General features: G+C 37.2%; 1 protein-coding gene across 1 annotated transcript; it reads left to right on the top strand.

Moving 5' to 3' along the window:
- Nucleotides 1–1,841: 1,841 nt before the first annotated feature.
- Nucleotides 1,842–22,079, top strand: LOC101740100 (rab proteins geranylgeranyltransferase component A 2). Its single transcript, XM_004927714.3, has 9 exons — nt 1,842–2,030; nt 3,000–3,198; nt 3,608–3,722; nt 4,773–5,016; nt 6,384–6,606; nt 9,732–10,081; nt 12,666–12,784; nt 14,601–14,723; nt 20,936–22,079. Exons 1-9 carry the CDS (start codon nt 1,979–1,981, stop codon nt 21,080–21,082), a joined length of 1,572 nt encoding a protein of 523 aa, XP_004927771.1. The 5' UTR covers nt 1,842–1,978; the 3' UTR covers nt 21,083–22,079.
- The last annotated feature ends 274 nt before the right edge of the window (nt 22,080–22,353 follow it).

The following is a 22,353-nucleotide window of genomic DNA, read 5'->3' as shown; positions in this document are numbered from 1 at the left end:
AGTGCTTCGCAGAATCTACCACCGGATCGGAAACGCGACCCACTGAGAAGATCCGGCGAGAAACTCAGTAGGCTCTGCGAGACTATAAAATGTTATCTTTTAAGTATGTAAGTGTACTGTGTGTTTGTATGAATGAGTATGTGTGTCCGTATAAGCTTGGAAGATTTGGTTTTAAATTAAATGCCGTTTACTTTGTAGTGAAGAGTCAGCTTTCTGTTTCTAATGTTATAGTATAAAGAACTCTTTTAAACAAGGCACAACGTATAACTATCTGCACAGGGCTTGGTTGCTATGCTAAGGTGCGTGAACTACACGTTGGAGGTCCGTAGGAGGTCAGCAGTATGATAAAAGTAAAATATATTATTTTATTACCTTTGTAGGCAGATGAGAACAGGCCCTGTATGTCAACGTCAGCAATGCCAGGAGTACAGCCGAGCCCCTGTCTACTCGAACTATATTTTTGTCCAGGGCTCAAACTATTTTCATACCGTATTTCACCAAAATCGATTCAATGGCTCGGACGTAAAAACAACAGACAGAGGGTGTTACTTTCTAATTGATAATTTTGTATGTTAAGTGCCTTGTAACATCTAACAGTGTAACCCTTAGAAATAAGGTGACACTCTATAAAACTTGCATACGCCCCGTCATGACCTATGCAAGTGTAGTGTTCGCTCACGCGGCCCGCATACACTTGAAATCATTCCAAATCATTCAATCCCGTTTTTGCAGGATAGCCGTCGGAGCCCCGTGGTTCGTCAAGAATGTCGACCTCCATGACGACCTGGACTTAGAGTCCATCAGTAAGTATCTGCAGTCGGCGTCCATGCGCCACTTCGATAAAGCGGCACGACACGAGAACCCTCTCATCGTGGCCGCCGGTAACTACATTCCCGATCCTGCGGACAGAATGGAAAGCAGTCGACGTCGCCCAAAACACGTCATCTCGGATCCTCCCGATCCATTAACGGTGCTTTTAGGTACTTCAAGCACCGGTCACCGTTCTCGTCGAACCCATCGCTTGCGACGAAGGGCTCGACGAGTAAATTAACTCTCAGACACAGCCCACTGAGTTTCTCGCCGGATCTTCTCAGTGGGTCGCGTTTCCGATCCGGTGGTAGATTCTGCGAAGCACGGCTCTTGCTAGGGTTCGTGTTAGCAACATCGTCAGGTTTGAGCCCCGTGAGCTCACCTACTAAAGTTAGGGTTACGCTGACATAGCCGCTAGGGCTATCAGCTTAGGTAGGAAAAAAAAAAAAAAAACAGTGTAAAAGTCATTTATAAGAACTATAAATGAAGATAACTTTTTTGTACTATCCGATTGGAATGAATCTAACCTTGTTTATCGGTGACAATTATATGAAAATTGGTTCAAAAGCTCGGAAATCTGCGCTACTCGTTAAATGGAGACACAAAAAATTTACTCTCAAAAGCCCTGGCTTATGTTCTGTTACTTTAATTACCCGCATTCCATTTTTAATACCTACATTTCTTCAATGGGTTTTATTTTATGTGCTGTTAATAGTCAATTTTCCTTATATTTTGTAAAAACAATAACTCCCTGTCTGACAAAATATCTCACAGTGGTGGTGGCATTTACATACCGACGTCATAGATGCCGGTAAACACATAACATCTAATGGACCATAAGCACCTTCATCCGTCTATAGTATGATATGTATAGTGATTTTTATTGTATAGACTCTATCAATAAAAAAACCTGTTCAAAATATACGAGTTCCACTTACTCAATGTATCCTTAAATACTTTATGTATCTATCTATCTATCTCTTAGGTTTATGGCGTTTCCTTTTACTTTATGTATCCGATTGGAGCATTGCTTGGTTGTCAAATAATTGTCAATGTCAAAACAATAAAGTGTCAAGATTGTCAAGTTCAAGGGATTGTGAGGTTCATTGTACGAAACTGAGAAATTTAAACTAATAAATTGAAACCTGTGTGCCTAATATAAACTAGAATGATGGATGAAGATTTTCCAACTGACTTCCAGGTCATCGTGGTGGGAACGGGTACGTTGTATTTTCTCTTTAAAATAGCAGCCGGCGAAAATGGGACAACGACACTAAAGTTATCGATCCTTTTTTTTGTCCTCTGTCCAGTCATCAAATTGCTTTAAATTTTCATTTGACCTAAACCGATTCCCTCATTTCAATACATTTAATTCTTAATTAGTAGCTCGGTCATTCACGTCATTTTTAATTCGAAGTATAAAGTAAAAAAGGAACAGTAAAATGAAGCAAAAAAGGAAATTATAAACAACATTGCCTATTTGCTAGTCTCAATAGAGGTCATCGCCTTGTATTTAATGTCTCTGAAATAAATAACAAATACGGAGTTTTCTAGACCTTTTTCCTTTTTTTTAGTATTGTAACGTTTGGTACATTCCATGCTTAGACTACTCTAAAACACTACTAATTATGAAATATAATGATAAATAAATATCGGAGGTAAATTTAATCGCTCATCGAGTTCGAGATCGAGGTTCATCAAGTAACTAGCTATCTGTGTTTTGTGTATGTTCTGGGGACAGTTATGGGGAATTTTTTAATATGAAAGTTTCATCTCTTTTTGACTGCTCGATCACCTGCCACCATAGCAGTGCTTAACCTTTCAATCTATATTCAAGTTTACTTTTGTGGCACATCATCTTATTGATTGAGTATTCTCTAGATTTAGTCTCCACAATGTTATCTAAAAATATGAATCTATTATAAGTTGATGTAAGTTGTAAGTTGTAGGGGCTTGAATGTGATGGTGATGTTGGTGAAAATAACATAATGAATTGTTTGAATTGAATTACAAAATCATTGCTTCTTTATATAAAGAAAAAATCCAAACACCCTGCAAAGCTTTAAAATAAATTAATGCAAACTTTTGAGTACCTATGTATGTATTAAATATTGCTCAGAACTAATGAGTGAAATTTTAAAGGTAACAAAAAAGAAACATTGTATTGTCAAAAACAACTTTTCATTTAGGCATGGTCGAGTCCATAGTGGCTGCTGCTTGCAGTAGGATAGGCAAGAATGTCCTCCACATGGACTCTAGTGATCATTATGGAGGACTCTGGGCTTCATATAATTTTGAGGGCCTACAGAAGTTCATAAAAGAGGTGAACAGTGATCCTGATAGACAAAAACAAGTGTACAACTTATCTGAAAAATGGTTTATTGAAAAGTAAGTAACAAACATGTGATTTTGAGAAATGATAAGACTGCTGCTAATTAACACTATATTATTGAGACTTCACCACATTTCTCAAGGTCAGATGAAGTTTTAACCTGTGTCTATGGGCTTCAGTAACTACCTAACAGTCGGTGGGATAAGTGATAAAATAATATCCAAATCATTTATTTAAATGTCACTAAAACACTTGTTGCATGTAAAAATATGCTATTGCCACACTGAAAAGTATAATGTCTAAGAAGTAATTAGTTACTTTTACATGTTTAACATTTAGATGTTTTAATACATAAAAATGAATATTTTTTCGTGCTTCATCTGCTTCTTAATTTTTTTTCCAATTGATTTGAAATTTTCCTATCGACAAAAATAACTATTAAGATTTGAAAATGTTGCGTATTAGGGAATCTGCACAAGGCGAAACAACTGATGAAAACAAAGGTGAACCAAGAAAAGTATGGAGCCAAGCTGATTTTGCAGCGGAGTATCGGAAATTTAACATTGATACAACTCCAAAGGTATGTACATGTTATATACTTTTAATATAATTATAAAAAAAAACAAAATTTTCACAAAGTAAAACAGAGAAGAAAGAAAATATTTGACTGTGAATACAGGATTCAATGAAAACTAAATTTAAAAAAAGGTAACCAGACCAGAACAACATTAGCAGGGTATATTAATATTTTCTCATGAATGACTGATCCTGACAAAGCATAGACAATTTTTACGGAATAAATCTGAAATATGTTTAAACTATTAAGTATATTTGATTTTTTTCGAGACCTTATGAATTTGTCTCAATTTGGTGACTGACTTTCATGAATCAAATATGTGAGCCAAACATGTAACTGAATTTTAGTTTATACATATATCTTTTAATACGTCGTAATTGAAATACATTTATGTATATCTTCATTTACATTCTTGTCTTAATAATATAAGTATCATAATCTAGTTTATACATATTTGACAATAATGACTTTAACAGTATTTGTAATAAAATTTCAACTAATCAGCATTTGTAATTAAATTTCAAGTCTGTGTTTCGAATGTACAAAGACTAATTAATGAAAAAAACATTATCCAATATTAACCTCACCAGTTGGTTAATCGCCATTCTCTGTGAAAGGCGACTGCAGCAATTAGTAGTTTTAAAATTTCACAAGAACCTGAAACTCAGTTAAAGCTCAGTAATTTTTTGTTTATTAAGGACATTGCAAAGAGCTGACTTAACCTAATAGGTGTATGGCTGATAACTATACTGAGACCTTAGAACTTATATCTCAAGGTGGGTGGCGCATTTACGTTGTAGATGTCTATGGGCTCCAGTAACCCCTTAATATCAGGTGGACTGTGAGCTCGTCAACTCATCTAAGCAATAAAAAAAAATGGCTCTAATAAAGAAAAAAAAAAGAAAAAAAGGACATTTCAATGTTTTTTAGATTCTACGATTTTAAGTTTGAGATCCGATATATTCATATATTCGAATTTCGAATGTTTAAAATGTCTGCAACACATTAAGATAAACTTTTTTTAATATGTCGTCTTTCGAATTAATTGTCTAGCTGTTGTTCTCTCGCGGCCCCCTTGTCGAGCTTCTGATCTCTTCGAACATCGCGCGCTACGCTGAGTTCCGATGCGTGACCCGCGTCTTGACCTGGCTCAACGATCAGCTGATGCCGGTTCCTTGCTCCCGAGCCGACGTATTCGCCACCGAAGCGGTCGGTATCGTCGAGAAAAGGATGCTCATGAAAATGCTGACATCGATTGTCGGTTACAGCGAAGAGGAGATGAACAATGAGTTTAAAGGTGACGTAAAATCTTATTGTGGTCTGCGCTTTGAAGTATGGAACTTATTTTAAGTATCGAAGAGTTGGTGTTAAGGCTTCGTCAAACAGAACGCGTACTTAGCGCGCCTCAGAACGCTAAACTGACGGCGCGCTATGACGCCGAGATGTACTGTACTACTACGGCGTTAGGACGCTTTGACGTCAGACTTTGTAATTTTATACAAATTTTATTTTAGCGTCCGAGTGAACGTGTATTAAAATACTGGATAATACCCAAAAAATTTATAGAATTAGTTAGAAAGTACCCATGCTAATACAATGCCACATCTGAATCACTCGACATCTTAATACTTTTAAATATTCATACTGCTATCGAAAGGCAAGGCACTATGATTTGGTGAATGTTACGTTGCGTCAAAGGAACGTTGGGCTCATCTAGTCAATTTGTGTGACATGAAAAGAGCGCAACGTTAAAACGCAGCGCTAAGTACGTGTTCTGTTTGACAAAGCCTTTAGCGTTTGCCGTGAACGAAACGCCCACCTTGCCATGAAAGATTGAAGAGTCAATTGCATCGGTACATAGTTCGAAATCATCAAACTAAAACGTATGATTCACGAAATTCAGCTTCAGGAATTGGCGATGTTATCCGCTTAAGCTCGGGATGTAGGTAACCGTCAATGCCTAACATTAGAATCAGGCAGTTAGGACTGGTATGGATGATTGGAATGTAGTGTCTGTAGTGTCTGTCTAGGTTGCAGACTCGTCTAGATTAAAATATCATCATAAATTTATATTTTCCTCGGTGTCGTGAAATACGACTAAAGGGTTCATCGAAGAACTTACATTAGCTTTCTCAGAGTAATGCGATTTTCAACGGACATGTAGAGACTGACGGTGGTAGAGCTAATTGCAACTATGCAGTACTTCTACCACATGTCTTAGGGTAGGTGTCTTGATTAAGTCATTCTGTCTATGGACTACTTCTTTTTTTTTCCTACCTAGCTGAGAGCCTTGAGAGGCTATTTCAGCGTAACCTTAACTAGTAGGTGAGCTCACGGGGCTCAAACCTGACGACGTTGGTAACACGAACCCTAGCAAGAGCCGTGCTTCGCAGAATCTACCACCGGATCGGAAACGCGACCCACTGAGAAGATCCGGCGAGAAATTCAGTGGGCTGTGTCTGAGGGTTAATTTCGTCGTCGAGCTCTTCATCGCAAGCGACGGGTTCGACAAGAACGATGACCGAGACTACTTCGGCAACCAATTAAGATTATATGCGCCGCGCGCATGTCGATATCTTTATTAACATTAATAACTAATAGCTAGATTTATCATTAACATTATCTGAATCTATATTGAAGCATAAATTAAATTGTCACCTCTAGACTGGAACAACAAGACATTGAAGGAATACTTGACTCACAAGGGCTTGACCCCGAACCTCATTCACTACATCCTGTACGCGATCGCTGGCGGGAACAACAGCTTGCCCTGCCTCGAAGGTGTCAAGGAATGCAAGAAGTTCCTCATGAGCCTCGGAAGATATGGCAACACTCCATTCTTATGGCCCATGTATGGAAGCGGAGAATTGCCGCAATGCTTCTGCAGGTAATTTATGTGAAGTTTAATATTGTCTTAATTTTAGAGACCTCATTTTGAAGTATTTTTTGCTGGTGGTAGGACGCAATATAAACCTACCCGCATGGTTAGATAGATTTGAAGGATGATCAACCCTTGCACAATACAATTGACACTTCGGCCTTATGTCTTAGAGTGGGAAGGACTTTTAAATTGTAATATCTATGAGCTCCGACAACCACTTAACAAAAGAGGGTAGTAATCTCGTTCATCAAACTAAGCCTTAAAAAATATCAAAAACTCCATTTTGAAAATGAAATCTAGAAGCTTCCATGACTTACTTGGGAAGAAGTTTACAGATACTTCCATTAGGTAAGAGCCCGATTTAGTTATCACGAATGTACCAAAATTCATTCCGTGAAAAGTACCATAATTCTATAGCTTTGTAAAATACATTTAGATTTGCTAGCATAGCATCTCCTAACGCGAATATCAGAGTTCCATTTCGATTCTAATACAAGCGACGCTACGACCTCGAACGCTAGTCTCAGTCGTAGCTTTTTTTTTTCCTACCTAAGCTGATAGCCTTGAGAGGCTATTTCAGCGGAACCTTAACTAGTAGGTGAGCTCACGGGGCTCAAACCTGAGGACGTTGCTAACACGAACCCTAGCAAGAGCCGTGCTTCGCAGCATCTACCACCGGATCGGAAACGCGACCCGCTGAGAAGATCCGGCGAGAAACTCAGTGGGCTGTGTCTGAGGGTGAAGTCGTAGCTTTGTTAGTCGTTCAACATCAGACGACTCGGAACGTCATCTATCCATACATAACGTGATCATACGTCCCGCTTTGGGCGGGATTGTCCCGCTGTCCCCAACCAGAACAAAAATGTTCCGTTTCATTTATGTGTTCTGCATGTGTTTATTTGAAACTTACCGAATACTTACTAATCCTAATCCTTATTGTATTACAAAAAACATACTAAAGTAACCCTAATTTTGCTGTAGAAAAGTAGTTGTTTGTTGCGAAATTTGTTTATTTTATTTTATGGGCAAGTTGGTGTAAGAATTAAAATGTCAGTGAGGGTAAGATACCATAATAAGTTATTTCAAGTAATTTTTTAAACTTAATTTTTTATTTTTCACTTAAATATTACATCTTACCTCGACGTACCCTATATATTTGTTTATTTATGTATTTATTTATTTATTTATATACGAAATTCCGTAGGCGTCACGCTTTGACACGAAAAAAAAGGGTCACGCTATCCATACACATAGAGACACAATAACAGTGTCCTAGAATGTGTCTAATTTAACAAATATCTGATTTCCCTGAAAAAATATTGGCGCTTTTTTGAAGCCAAGTCGTCGATGTGATTATGTATTTCAAACAGCGCGTTATCTACAAGAAGGATTGCGCTGTGGCTCCGAGACGGCGTCGGTGCAATGACCCGAATGTTCAGCCGGCGGACAAACTCAAACAAAAATGAAGGCACTTTCTAATGTTGCATGCTTCACGATTCGATTATAAACTATATTTGAAACAATTAAATTTTTCTTTATATTCTTTGACCATAGTATATGTGATTTTCAATTTATATGAAAGTCGTTTGGAAATCTATTCAGAATCATTATAAAACATATGAATATTCTACGAGTCGAAAAACCATAACGTGGAACACGATTAAATAATGAATTCAAAAACGAAAATAAGTTTCTCATTTATTTATAAATAAATAAATAATACATAATTATAAAATGTGAATAGCTTAGGAAATGTGACTCATTAATTAGTTCTGTTGTTGTTATTAGTATGCGGCTAAGATAGTAATGATAATAAAGGATAAAGATGTTATGTACTAAGATAGTTAAGATAGTAACGTTTCTATTGACAAACGGGCGATCGTGAACGGGAGATCTACTTATATTTGGAAATAATTTGTGAAATATATGTATAAATGATCGTCTCGTCTAGATAAAACAGTTTTGTAAGGCACGTTATAATATTTTCATTAGAAAATATATAAGGGGATTGAATCTAAACTCCTGTGGCTTAATATCAGGAACACCTAAACGCTATACAATTTATTTAGCATGTTTTTATCTATTTAATCTGTCTATCTATGTAACGAAATCTTTGAATGTAATTTTCACAAACTACAAGACTTAATGATGGCAAAGGTATTAATGATGGTAGGGTGTATTGTGACTCTCAAGCAGCTATTTCTGCTGAAAAGCATACGCGTTCATTTCAATCCAATTGAGAATTTAAAGGAGTGAGGGGGTAAAAAAGTGCAATTCGTTTGTAATAAAATTGAAAGCTTTTTAAGTAATTTTATTCTCTTACAGGCTAAACCTTATATATGTATGTATATATATATATATGTTGGTTTTTGTTTAAGGCCATCTTTTCTCTTCATAGAGTCACTAGAGTTACTGGTGGTAGCACCTCTTGTGAGTCCGCCCGGGAAGATACCACCACCACCCTGCCTATTTCTGCCGTGAAGCAATAATGCGTTTCGGTTTGAAGGTGGGGCAGCCGTTATAACTATACTGAGATCTTAGAACTTGTGTCCCAAGGTGGGTGGCGCATTTACCTTGTAGATTTCTATGGGCTCCAGTAACCACTTAAAACCAGGTGGGCTGTGAGCTCGTCCTTCTATCTCAGCAATAAAATAAAAAAAGGGTGCGTGTACTTATGTACGCGCGTAAGAAGTTATACTTTATTTTAATTAATTAAAATAAATTTATTAATTATTTATTATTAAATTTTTAAATATGAAATAATTAATAATAAATATTTAACGTTAATAATTTAATAATATTTAGTATGAATTATATTAAATAATAATTTTGTCATTGATATTACTAAAAAATGAATGCTAATAACACTTTTCTTTACGAGTGTACATGCGCGAAAGTTCACCTGCGGCTATATTCAGACTCGCCAAGTTACGTCGGTCGTATTGTAATGAGCGATTTAGTGGGCAACTTCATTCTGTTAATTTTGTGTCACGGTGCGCGCGCATCGTAAAATTTCACTCTCATAAAATTTTCATAACGCGCCTAAAGAAGTATAACTTCAAAAACAACGGTACTAAAAAAGTTTTCACTTCAAAAACGTACTAAAAATCACGATATTCTTGCATCCTCAGGCTCTGTGCAGTTTTCGGCGGGGTCTACTGCCTGAATCGGCCCATCGATAAAGTCGAAACGAAAACCGTTGATGAAGGAAAAACCGTCGTCACCATCGATAGCAAGTCGAAGAAGCTTAACTGCGATCACCTGGTCATCGGCGTCCACGAGTGCCCCGAGGAGCTGATGTCTTCGGAACCGGCTGAGAGCTGCGACATCTCCAAGGCGGTGTTCGTCACCAACGGCACCATCATGGCCAGCGAGAAGGAACCGCTCACGTTGCTCCGCTTCCCGCCGCTGGCTGACGACGACAATGCCGTCACCGTGCTAGAAGTGGGCCCCGCTACCGGATCCTGCCCCAAGGGATTGTGTAAGTTTTTATTTAATTTTTTTATTGCTTTTTTGGGTGGACGAGCTCACAGTCCACCATTAGACATCTACAACGTAAATGCGCCACCCACCTTGAGATATAGGTTCTAAGGTCTCAGTATAGTTACAACGGCTGCCCCACCCTTCAAACCGAAACGCATTACTGCTTCACGGTTAAAATAAGCAGCCACCGTACGGACTCACAAGAGGCCCTACCACCAGTAAAAATACGTTTCTCTTAACACGTTGACTGCGTTATGCGACTTAAAAGCCCCACAAGCGACTATTTCCTGCTGCCGCAGTCAAAATTTTGCGCTTGGTGCGTAAGGCGAAAAGTCCACATTTTTATAAGTATGGGTATATTCGAATACATTTTTGAGGCCTATATATATATAAGGCCCTGGATCGCCTATCTTTGCCTTTTTTTTGTTTTTAATGTACGTTTTAACCTTTTTAGAAATAGATTCGTTCACAGTATATTCGGATTCGACTTTCCCAGAGTCTGCTAGATATGCCGGTGCCTAGGTACCAAACAGAAATCGATATGATTACTTTAATGCGTAACGTAAGGCACCGATGAACTACAAGGCAGTCAAGGGTTAATAAACCACTAATTGCTACGTTACTATAATGGGCTTGATTTTCATCATCATCATTAATTGGTTAATATCTGGTTTCAGTGTCTGCCTTCTTGTTATTTTGATGTATGTGTCTCCGGTACCAACATTTTCTCATGTAGGAGTAAACTTTAGCTTGGAGCTTCTGAATGTTGATTGTTCGTTCGATCAGAGAAGGTTCTAATAGTTCATATAATGTTGACTTTTTTTTTGTTAAGAACAGAGAGTTCTGATTTGTACTTAACAAAAGGCGACTAAACGTAACTCAATGATGAGTTGCAGCGTCAAAAAACTATGAACTTCGCCCGATGAGTGGTTACTGATTCGTATAAAAGAAATGTAATATGGAATATATTGAAACAACGGCTAACCACATGTGACGTCACACTGTGCTCATAGAAAAAAACGTGGGATATTGTTTTTAATTATTGATGATCGTTTCCATTTAACATGCACTTGTATATTGTTTTTTTTTGCGTCAAGTAGGTACTCCAGTCTCGTAATGACTTTCCAAAACACACGTATACATACAACTTATAGTAGCTCAGTTTAGTTTATGTTATGTACCTAATGTTAGGACGAGTTTGCACTGTCAATAAAATGTATGCATTCACACAGCGTTGTGTTTCAAGACCAACTGTGTAATGAATGTAAACAATTAAACAAGTGTTGTTATAATAACTGCTGTGATAACATTATGCTGGGGAATCGTAAGGCAATGTATTAAAAGATACAAAGGTTATAGAATTGTAATATTAAATTAAACAGCTTAACGTCAAAATTGTGTTCTTCAGTCCGTTCTATGTTCTTGACATAAGTTTCAAATTCCTCTACTGCCTAACTTGAATGGATGATGATATGACGTTTTGTAAACGAGCGCATTTTTCTGCAACGAACAATGCGTTACTGCTATACGAGTTGGAAAATCGTTTTTGAAATAAAAAAATATTAGTTTGCTGTAAATTCAGTTTACGGACGATAGTTTTACGATGGCTGAAGAAGTTTTTTTTGTTATGATATTTTTTCCAAATTTTCAACTTCGACTGGCTCTCTTGTAAAGTTGCAAAAATGTTGCTTATACCAAATAGCCTTTCAGCTCTCGATGTAGTGACAATAAAGACTTGCTAGACCGATGAGAATACTATAATGTCATTTGAATTTGATAAGCGGCGTCTTGAATATTATTAAACAACAAGAAAAAAGGTTTATATCAAACTAGCGACCCGCCCTCGCTTCGCTTCGGAAACTGTAATTTATTATTGATTTCTCCACTATTTAATGGATGTTATCATACATATAAACTTTCCTCTTCAATCACTTTATCTGTTAAAAAAACCGCATCAAAATCCATTGCGTAGTTTTAAAGATTTAAGCATACATAGGGACAGACAGATATGGGGACAGAGAAAGCGACTTTGTTTTATACTATGTAGTGATTATTTTTAATTGCTGTTTTAGTTTTCCAAACCCTAAACTGTCGTCGAATGACAATTTGTGTTTCATTGTAACGTTTCAGGGTCACGCGTTCTTTATAAAGATTTTTTGTGCGTGTGTCCGTTTTTGTTTGCATCGCTACTACACCTCGGGAGCTCTATTTGGCCTCTTTTTTATGGTAAATTACCAGAGAATGAATCATTGTTTAGTTTCCTGTTTCAGATCGAGAACTTTTTTTTTTAAAAAACGCATGTCATTCTGTACCTTGACTTGTTTAAAAAAAAAGTTTCTAGAAAATCATAAATTTTATCTTTGATAAAAAAAATGTGCTATATTTCGATCACTTACATATATTTATGTATTAATTGTTTTCATAAAAATAGTACCGATTTCTTAAATGAAACTGTAACAGTTTTATCAATCATCAATGTTTGTTTATATAAAATAAAAAAATAGAATTAATATCACTTTATTTAAATTGAATTGAATTTCCTTTGGTATATGTATTAAAAACGAATTCCTTTTTTATTACAGTCGTGGTTTATTTCATAACGAAGAAAACTAAAGACGCGGAGAGCGATCTCAAACCGTACGCAGAGCGAATCTTCGATATGTCCGGGGGCGACCAGACCGCGGCCACGGATAAGCCGAAGGTATGTAATTTTTGGAGTGAAACTTCTTTAACGTAACATAACGGTTAGAGAGAAAAGATATAATTTACGACGAGCGAGAGTGAGAAAATAGACAGAGCGTCTCGCGAACCACTCGATCTAGGAGAGAGGGAGAAAGCGAGATATGTCATTTCTCTTATACACATTCCGTGTACGGGCATCGGCCATTAGATGGCTTGTTATTCGTTTCTCATTTCTTATGCAGATGGCTGTAATATATTATCTATCTTATATTAAATTTTTAGTGAAGGCTTTAAAACAATGTATACATTTATTTTTCTAAATATAGTTTAAAATAGATATAAATGGTGAAGAAGTCGTTTCTCTTATACACAGTATTCCATATTGCAAGAGAAATTTGATTTAAGTATGAAAAATGAAGAAAACCTTAATACTACACACCACAAAATAAGTTTCAGTTCCACCAAATTTTTTAATACCCACACTATACTTTGTTATAGTTATGGTTCATGACATAAAAATATATAATTCCAATTACACGTTTCTTAATACTCTTGTCAACTAAGGATTTTACGAGAAATAAGAATGTGGACCACCACACAGACCATTGACTTAAAAAGAAAATAGTAGAATTTTCTAAATTCGAATTGAAATTGGGTACTGTCATACACAATTCGGAATTGAAACAGGATCAAGGGCAGCTTGATTGTTTTGTAGTATGTTGCGGTTTATAGAATTTATTTTATTTGATATTTATTTCTTCACGATGTATTTTGTATGTATGTATGTTTATCTTATTATCTTAATATATATCTTATATTATGTATGTATATCTACGTATCTATGTATTTATTTTGGTAATGTAATTCCTAGTGTTTATTTTCCCCTATGTCTACTATAATTTTTTAAATTATAGCCATGTATTAACTTTATCACAGCTATGAACTTCTTGAATCTTTCACTTCATCAACGAGGGTTAACTGGAAGAGAATGTCTGCATGGTGTTAGGTTCGCCGTTTGTACAATGTTTATGTGCAATAAATAATTTTCGATTCAATTAAATTCGAGGATCTTTAAAAAAAATTTGTTAATAATAAAATAGAAACACAAAGACTTATAACGACAATGACGGCGACTGTGCCGCATGAAATTAGGAATAGGACTGCCCGGATTGGAAGGGATTGCTCTGTAATAAAGGTTCATGAGTACTGATGCTATTCCGGGAAAGTGATGATGAAAGCAAAGCTAGAGATGAAACAGATGGTATCGCAACAGAACGTATCCTCGAGATATGATTTTATTATTATTAATATACAATAGATTGGGGCAATAGAGACTAGAGGTAGAATAGGCACAAATCTGGGATGTCACGATACTTTTGTTGAGTTGTTAGATTTAACTTTGTTGAACTGAATTTTTTTTGTTGTTGTTTAAGAATATTAAATAGTTTAATTTAGTCATCAAAGTTTTGTAATTCATTAAAGATATTAAAAAGTTAATTACTTAATGTTAGGTACCTACCTAACAACTAAATAGTGCCAGCCCTATCGAAAAACTATTGTCCCCGTACGTAACCTTATTCTTCCCAAAGCCAAGGTGAATCGGGTCAAGCTAGTTTTTTTCAGTTTTTGTGTATATTTTATAATGAACTATGTATAATAACGCATCGTATATAAAAATTGAAGTCTCCGGAACCGTTTTAATCTCAATTTTATTGGTATTAGTACCCTAAGAAAAACCATTCAAAATTTGTGTTTGATTTGGAAAGGGTCTCGATTCCACTCAATCTACGATATCAAATATACTTGATGGTAACATGTGTTATGATGTCGGTCAGTGCCTGTGGTCGCTGTTCTACAACGTGAAGGACACGAGCTCGCCGGTGTCGAGCGTGGTGGACAACGTGCACGTCTGCTCCGGGCCCGACGCCGGACTGGACTTCGACAGAGCCGTCGAACAGGTATCCCCCTCTCTTTAACTTTACCGCACCAATAGTTTTTTTTTTACTGGTGGCAGGACCACTTGTGAGTCCGCGCGGGTAGGTACCACCGCCCTGCCTATATCTGCCGTGAAGCAGTAATGCGTTTCGGTTTGAAGGGTGGGGCAGCCGTTGTAACTATACTTTGTGTGCTGTGAACTCGTCCACCCATCTAAGCAATAAAAAAAAAATACCAGTCAACAAGTGCCATTTGGACAAACTTTTTTCAGCAGTCTCCGAAAATTATAAATGACCAGAGTACCCGTTTTCGGCCGTATTTTCATCCGTCTGGGAAAATTATAAATATTATTCTTACAGTTTCGGGAATTTTTCAAGAAATTTCCTCCTTTTTTGAATCTTTTTTTAAATTTGAAAAACCTTTATTACTCTTTGAGATATTTGCAAAAAACTAAAATCCTTTTTTTTGTTAGTTTATTGTTAATAACTTTTACATTTTTTGCAAGCGGAACTTCAAAAATCTTTTAGATGCCATTCCAAATCGAATGACACCTCATTTATAAATGCGGCGCGTTACCACCATTCACGGTCTCCGGGTATGATACGCGTTCCTCGCGGCCCCGGACGTATCCCGCGTCCGTATAATCACCCAACCACCTCCATTGTGCTCAGTGCGAGTTTTTTAACGTTCTCGATAGCGTAAAAGTTAACTCAAATTTGAATGCAGTTGGAACAGTGCCCTTTTTTTTTATTGCTTAGTTGGGTGAACGAGCTCACAGCCCACCTGGTGTTAAGTGGTTACTGGAGCCCATAGACATCCACCACGTAAATGCGCCACCCACCTTGAGATACAAGTTCTAAGGTCTCAGTATAGTTACAACGGCTGCCCCACCCTTCAAACCGAAACGCATTACTGCTTCACGGCAGAAATAGGCAGGGTGGTGGTACCCACCCGCGCGGACTCACAAGAGGTCCTACCACCAGTAAAAAACCTTACTGGCAAACGTAGGCAAACGTTCCAACTCCATTTGTTCAAACGAGGTTTGAGAGTCATTGGTGGTAAACAGCGGCTTGGCTGTGCCATTGGCATTGTTGATGTCCGTGAGTGATCATCCATTAGAACAGCAGATAAGAGGACGTTCATTAATTACGGGAAGCATAAAAATGCAATCAAAAGATAATTTTTTGACAATTACGATTTTCCTCAGTTATCTCACTCCGTCTAATTACACGCGATAGTCTTCAAAATTAATGTAATGGTTGTAAACGTGTTGGATTATTCAGAAAGAAGAAGAAAAAAACCACTACTGGCTCTATTACTTTTATTGAAGACTAGCAAAGACTAGTATTTATGAATGTTACCGTAATTTAAAATCAAAATCATAAAATTAAATAACGACATGCGCTAGTGGGAAGCTGGTCGACAGCGCTTAAACAATCTAGCCCTACTCTGCGAAGTTCGAGCGAATACGACAAACATTACTGTGTCATGTCAACATTTTTCACGCAATTTTACACCTTTTTCTGCAAGAAAGTGAACTAAAATGATATTTGCTAAGAAACCCTGAGATTTGGAAAGATTTAAGCTAAGATTTGAGCTTGATTGGATAGTTAGATTATAGGTATTTGGTATCAATCCGTACGGTCGTGTCTTAGCGCGCGCATCTATTAACATTTTTAATAAGTTAATAACATTTATAAATAACCATTTAAAAGTATGTTGCTTTGATTTTTGTATCTATGTTAAGCAATTTTATAAGGTACTATTTTCAAAAATCATTTAGCAATATTTAAGAAAATAAGCTCAGCTTTAAAAGTTTTAAATTGAGTGGAATTAATGTCATTTTTATGACACATCGTATAACACTAATGATAATTACTTGATAAAAAAAAACTTTATCCAGAATGTTGCGCAATCATGACGATGATTAGTAATAAGTCATTATTAAAACGACCATAAATTATTACGTTAAAAATATATCCTCATTATTTTCGTTCCGTCACTTCAAAATGTATTTAAATTTACACGCGGGAGTACATTTATTTAAGACTCTGCATATCTTAATAATATTACTTTACATACATGAGTACAGATGTATCATTGGACGTAAGCTGAACAAATATAAAGTCGCTTTGTTTTCGTTGCGATAAACATCTTGTTCATTCAAATATCTATCTACCTAACTTGGTAATATGTAATATTTCTATGCCGGTTTACAACTATGGAATCTGCAAAAAAATCCATACACAAATAAAATTTCTTAATGTAAGGGTACGAGTTTTATACGATTTACTGGTGGTAGGGCCTCTTGTGAGTCCGCACGGGTAGGTACAACCACCCTGCCTATTTCTGCCGTGAAGCAGCAATGCATTTCGGTTTGTAGAGCGGGGCAGTCGTTGTAACTATACTGAGACCTTAGAACTCGTGTCTCAAGGTGGGTGGCGCATTTACGTTGTAGATGTCTATGGGCTCCGGTAACCACTTAACAACAGGTGGGCTGTGAGCTCGTCCACCTAACTAAGCAACAAAAAAAAAGAGTGATCCGTATTGAATGGCATCGTGGTTCATCGATGCGAAAACGTAAATAGCATCTTGAGATACGAGAACGTCGTCGAATATTAAGAGTACACTACATACACGATTTATTAAAGTGCTCTATTGAGTTAAGTCAATAGTGAGTGATCTTGTCCGACCACAAAGCCGCCGTGGCCCGAAAGGTTTTTTTTTCTTTTTTTTTTGTTGCTTGGATCCCACGGATTCACTCTCGGTGCTTTTAGGACTCTCAAGAACTGGTCACCGTCCTCGTCGAACAAACCCATACACACAGCCCATTGAGTTTCTCGCCGGATCTTCTCAGTGGGTCGCGATCCCGATCCGGTGGTAGATTCTGCGGAGCACGGCTTTTGCTAGCGCCAGTATTAGCAACACCTCCGGTTTGAGCCCCGATAACTCACTTGCACGCTAAGGTAACGCTGAAATAGCATCTCAAGGCTATCAGCATAGGTAGGAAAAACACCTTTTCCCCGATATGTGAATCGAACGCTCGACTACCTACGCCATAGTCATGACCGCCAGTTACCGCACTGCCGAGGTCCAATACTAAGACCGATTAATTATTTCTTTCGAAATTCTGCGTCGCACTGGTCTTGCTAGGGCTAGTGTTAGCAAACTATCTCAGGTTGAGCCCGTGAGCTCACCTACCGCCGCCTAATACACCTAATAGCCGCTTAAGCTACCAGCGAATAGGTAGTTATAAGAAAAGTGGGAGATGCGCTGTTATAGTCAATAAATAATGTTAGAAATATTTCAAATTCTCTGTCGAGATATATTTGGGTATACGATTTTACATCGTATTACCCCTGATTGTATTGGTGGTAGAAATAGACAGAGGTTAGTTCGTAATGGTCGTGTTGAAAATTGAAATTGAGCACTTGAAGAAGTAGCAGTAGTAGAAGCTAAGTATGCAAACGAGCTGAGAATAGGTAATAATTATAAAAATAAAACGTAAATCTTGGTTTTCGAATACAGTAGTGATTATGTCAGTTCGAGGTCGTTGATTATCTAATTTTATTACCAGTTCGATAGGTTTATTTTCATAGAAATCTTGTTTTGCCCAGCGACTAGCGCTTAACATTAACAACGATTAACATTTAGGAACATACTAGCTGTACCCGTCCGCTTCGCTGGGCATTTAAAATTAACATTATTATTTCTCGCCCCCACAAAGATTCTCATTATTAACGCCCCTGCAACTGGTGTAGGGAGTTCAACACTCATATAAATATTAGCCTATCCATTAAGTACATGTATTTTCTACATGGATACCAAGTTTCAAGTCAATCGGATGCATGGTTCAGTAGTTATAACGGAACATCCGTATAAACCACTGTAGATTTTTATATATTAGTATAGATTCTTAACTTAGAACGAAAGAAAGAACTGAACTATTGTTGAAATATTGTGGAGTGAGTTTGATCGCAATACATAAACTTTTCTCACCACGCACCATAAGGTTTTATTTATTTATTTCTTAGATGGGTGGAAGAGCTCACGGCCTATCTGGTCTTGAGTGGTTACCGGAGCCCATAGACATCTACAACGTAAATGCCGCCACCCACCTTGAGACATGAGTTCTAAGGTCTCACTTGTAACAGTACAACGGCTGTCCCGCCTTTCAAACCGAAACGCATTACTACTTCACGGCAGGAATAGGCCTACCCGTGCGGACTCACAAGAGGTCCTACCATCAGTAATTACGGAAATTATAATTTTGTTGGTTTGATTTTTATTACACGATGTTATTCCTTCACCGTAGAAGTCAATCGTGACATTTGTTAAGTACATACGTATTTCATTACAAAAATTGGTACCCGCCTGCGACATTTGAACACCGATGCATCGCTCGATACGAATGCACCGGACGTCTTATCGCTTAGGCCACGACGATTTCTAAAATTTTCTTGGCTTGACGACTTCTAAAAGGTTTTAGAATTGAGTTCTTTATATGATGTTTACGAAGAGTTGTGCCGTGTCATTGTCATATAACGTATTTGTAGCGTGCAACACTGGCACACCAACTCGCACTCGGGTGTCATCTGACGTCAGTCGTAAAAGATTCGCGCGCCGATTTAAGTTTACTCACATTAAATGTATTATATAAAAAAATATTTAACAAACTACACATTGTTACGTGAAGGGAGTATGTAATTAATTAACATGATATTTCATTCGATTGGCCATGGAACCATTGATCAAGTTCTTCAATTTACATGACCGTCACGATAACCCGCCGACCCGTGGTTGGGTCTTAGACAAAAATAACAGATAAACGTAAACGTATTTCAAATGTTACTTGATACTTTTAAAATATTATACTAAATTACTTATTACGTAATATTAAATTTCGTATAAAATATTATAATAAATAAATACTATTTTGTTGGAATATTTTTTTTCTTATCCGCTGTTAGACTAAGGGGTTATTTCAGGTACGCACAAACGGGTAGGTGAGCTCACGGGCTCAACCTAAGAAAGTTTGGTAATACTAGCCCTAGCAAGGGCAGTGTTTTGCAGAATCTACCACCATATCGAAATCGCGACCCCCTGAGAAGATCCGGCAAGAAACTCAGTGGGTTGTGTTTATGGGATTTTAATAAAGTAATGTTCAAATTTAATGTCGGTCAGTGTCTGTTACTTTGTCAAAACAAGACTGAATATCCGAGATACGTTATCGATAGTGTAATGGTTTTATTTCTCATTAAATTAATTATTCAACGAAAATAATTTGCTTGTAAAAGGTTCGAGATATGACCCCAGATAACACGCGATAATACTACTACTGTTTCCCTATTTTTTGTTTTAATACAATGATTATTGTATTGTAATGTCGTTATGCCGGTATGACCTGGAGTGATGTAAAGAAGCAAGCGCAAGACAGGGTCAAGTGGAGACAACTTGTGAGGGTACCTATGTACCAGTTGGGTTTATTTTTATTTTTATTGCTTAGATGGGTGGACGAGCTCACAGCCCACCTGGTGTAAAGTGGTTACTGGAGCCCATGGACATCTACAACGTAAATGCGCCACCCACCTTGAGATATAAGTTCTAAGATCTCAGTATAGTTACAACGGCTGCCCCACCCTTCAAACCGAAACGCATTACTGCTTCACGGCAGAAATAGGCAGGGTGGTGGTACCTACCCGCGCGGACTCACAAGAGGTCCTACCACCAGTTGGGTATCCTGGCACTACAACAACAACAATGTCGTTACATGTTTATGATTTGAATTGTCGGCACTTGGTGTTAAGCGATTAGGGGTTAGCGTGTATTCCGATGTTTCAATTAGTAATAATAAGTTTATTTTGAAATGTATGTAATCTATATATATAAAAATGAATTGCTGTTCGTTAGTCTCGCTAAAACTCGAGAACGGCTGGACCGATTTGACTAATTTTGGTCTTGAATTTTTTGCGGAAGTCCAGAGAAGGTTTAAAAGGTAGATAAATATGAAAATGCTCGGAATTAAATAAAAATAACAATTTTTTTTTCCTTTGATGTGTCCCCCGTCGGACGGATTCCTTTTGTTTGTTTTAAGTTTATTTTATACAAAAGTTTAGGTCTTTTATTTATCGATTGAGGCGCTACGAAGTCGGCCGGGTCAGCTAGTGTATTATAAAAGTTGTACTCGATACACTGTAAATTGTATTATCGTACTTACTAAGTTTTATTCGTACAGGCTGAGCAAATCTTCAAGAAGATTTGTCCGGGAGAGGAGTTTCTGCCGCGGGCGCCCAACCCCGAGGAGATAGTGTTCGAGGATGACGTCACCCACGGACCCGAATTCCAACGGGAACAAGACGAAGAAGCCGAACCGAAGGAGTAGGCACGTTTTATAATTCTAGCGTTATATAATCAAGTCGAGACGCTTCGACTCGTGCGACTATAATTTGTAAACAACACCTCAATAATTCGGGAAACGAATGCGGGTGGTCCGCATTAACTTATCAAATTACCGTTCGCTTGTGAGTTCATGTCACAATCACCTTTTGCATTCCATTGCGTTTTAGAAATGTTCGCTTAGACTGTCCCGTCGTTTCTAGGATTATAATACGCGTTCGAACGTTCTCGAATCTAGTATGATAATAATCTCGGTAAGATATATACGCTTTGGTCGCTTGACTTCGTGCATTCCGACTGGTGCGAGTTTGTGGGGATGTCGATATCGGGTCGCAGATCATGTTCCTTCGTCGGGGGGCTCATGTTGGATCACGTTGCTCATAAGCGAAGTCCGTCAAATAATCGGTTTGATAATTTCTCATTCTGAATGCGATTTCTTAGAATTGAAATCGTAACAATTTTCGAACATATCAGTGTGTTATGATCTGCACCCGTTAGCGATTAACGGCTTGGTTGTCTTGAGCGAGTCAGCAAGATCGACTTTAGCAATGTTAAATTATGTATTTTATTTTTTGTCGAAATCCCTTTTAAATCCTCCGACACGATATATGTATTCAATGACCGGAGAAATTGTCTTTAGGTATAAATTTATTTTTAACGGCGACAATTGTGGATGCTCTCTCGGAATGATTCTTGTTTTGGTTAACTCTGTCGCTGTTCGTATGAATCGAAAGTATTATTTGAAATTAGTGATATGTATGTGCAATGTGTCTTCGTTAGTTAGCCGGAACGCAGTTCTAGTGTTTCTAAAGTATCGGACGCACCAGTCATAATTATTATAGATAGTACCTAGCACATATTAATTTTTGTTTATTTAAGTTATATTTAGCACGTCTACGAATATTTATTATCAAATGAGAATAAACATGCCTTTGCAGCTTATGCATTTATGTAATAAATTGTGATTATTATTAGAAGATAAATCTTTTTTATTTTTCCTCTTGGCTGATCGCGAGCGTGAACAAAAAAAACAACAGAAAAAAACCTGTTAAATTATGATTCGGTAAGAATAAGGCTTGTTGATCAGACGCAAATATACCTTTTCATATAAAATTTACATATCTGTACTAACTATAACAGGTTTTATAAAATATAATTTACAGTGGAGTTATAATTGTTTCATCAACTGCTCACGTTTGTACAAAGTGGACTGGTTTTATTATTGCTTTGATGGGTGTGTGTGTGTGTATTTTCTAG

The sequence above is a fragment of the Bombyx mori genome, chromosome 13, assembly GCF_030269925.1.
Source record: "Bombyx mori chromosome 13, ASM3026992v2".
Classification (NCBI taxonomy): domain Eukaryota; kingdom Metazoa; phylum Arthropoda; class Insecta; order Lepidoptera; family Bombycidae; genus Bombyx; species Bombyx mori.
This window is presented reverse-complemented; position numbering and strand designations above follow the sequence as displayed.

What these genes read in the sequence shown, in the direction of transcription:
- LOC101740100 (XM_004927714.3), top strand. Translation starts at nt 1,979, where the DNA reads ATGATGGATGAAGATTTTCCAACTGACTTCCAGGTCATCGTGGTGGGA. An exon ending in GATGAACAATGAGTTTAAAG is followed by an intron (nt 5,017 to 6,383) that starts GTGACGTAAAAT and finishes TGTCACCTCTAG; the next exon opens with ACTGGAACAACAAGACATTG. An exon ending in TTGCCGCAATGCTTCTGCAG is followed by an intron (nt 6,607 to 9,731) that starts GTAATTTATGTG and finishes TTGCATCCTCAG; the next exon opens with GCTCTGTGCAGTTTTCGGCG.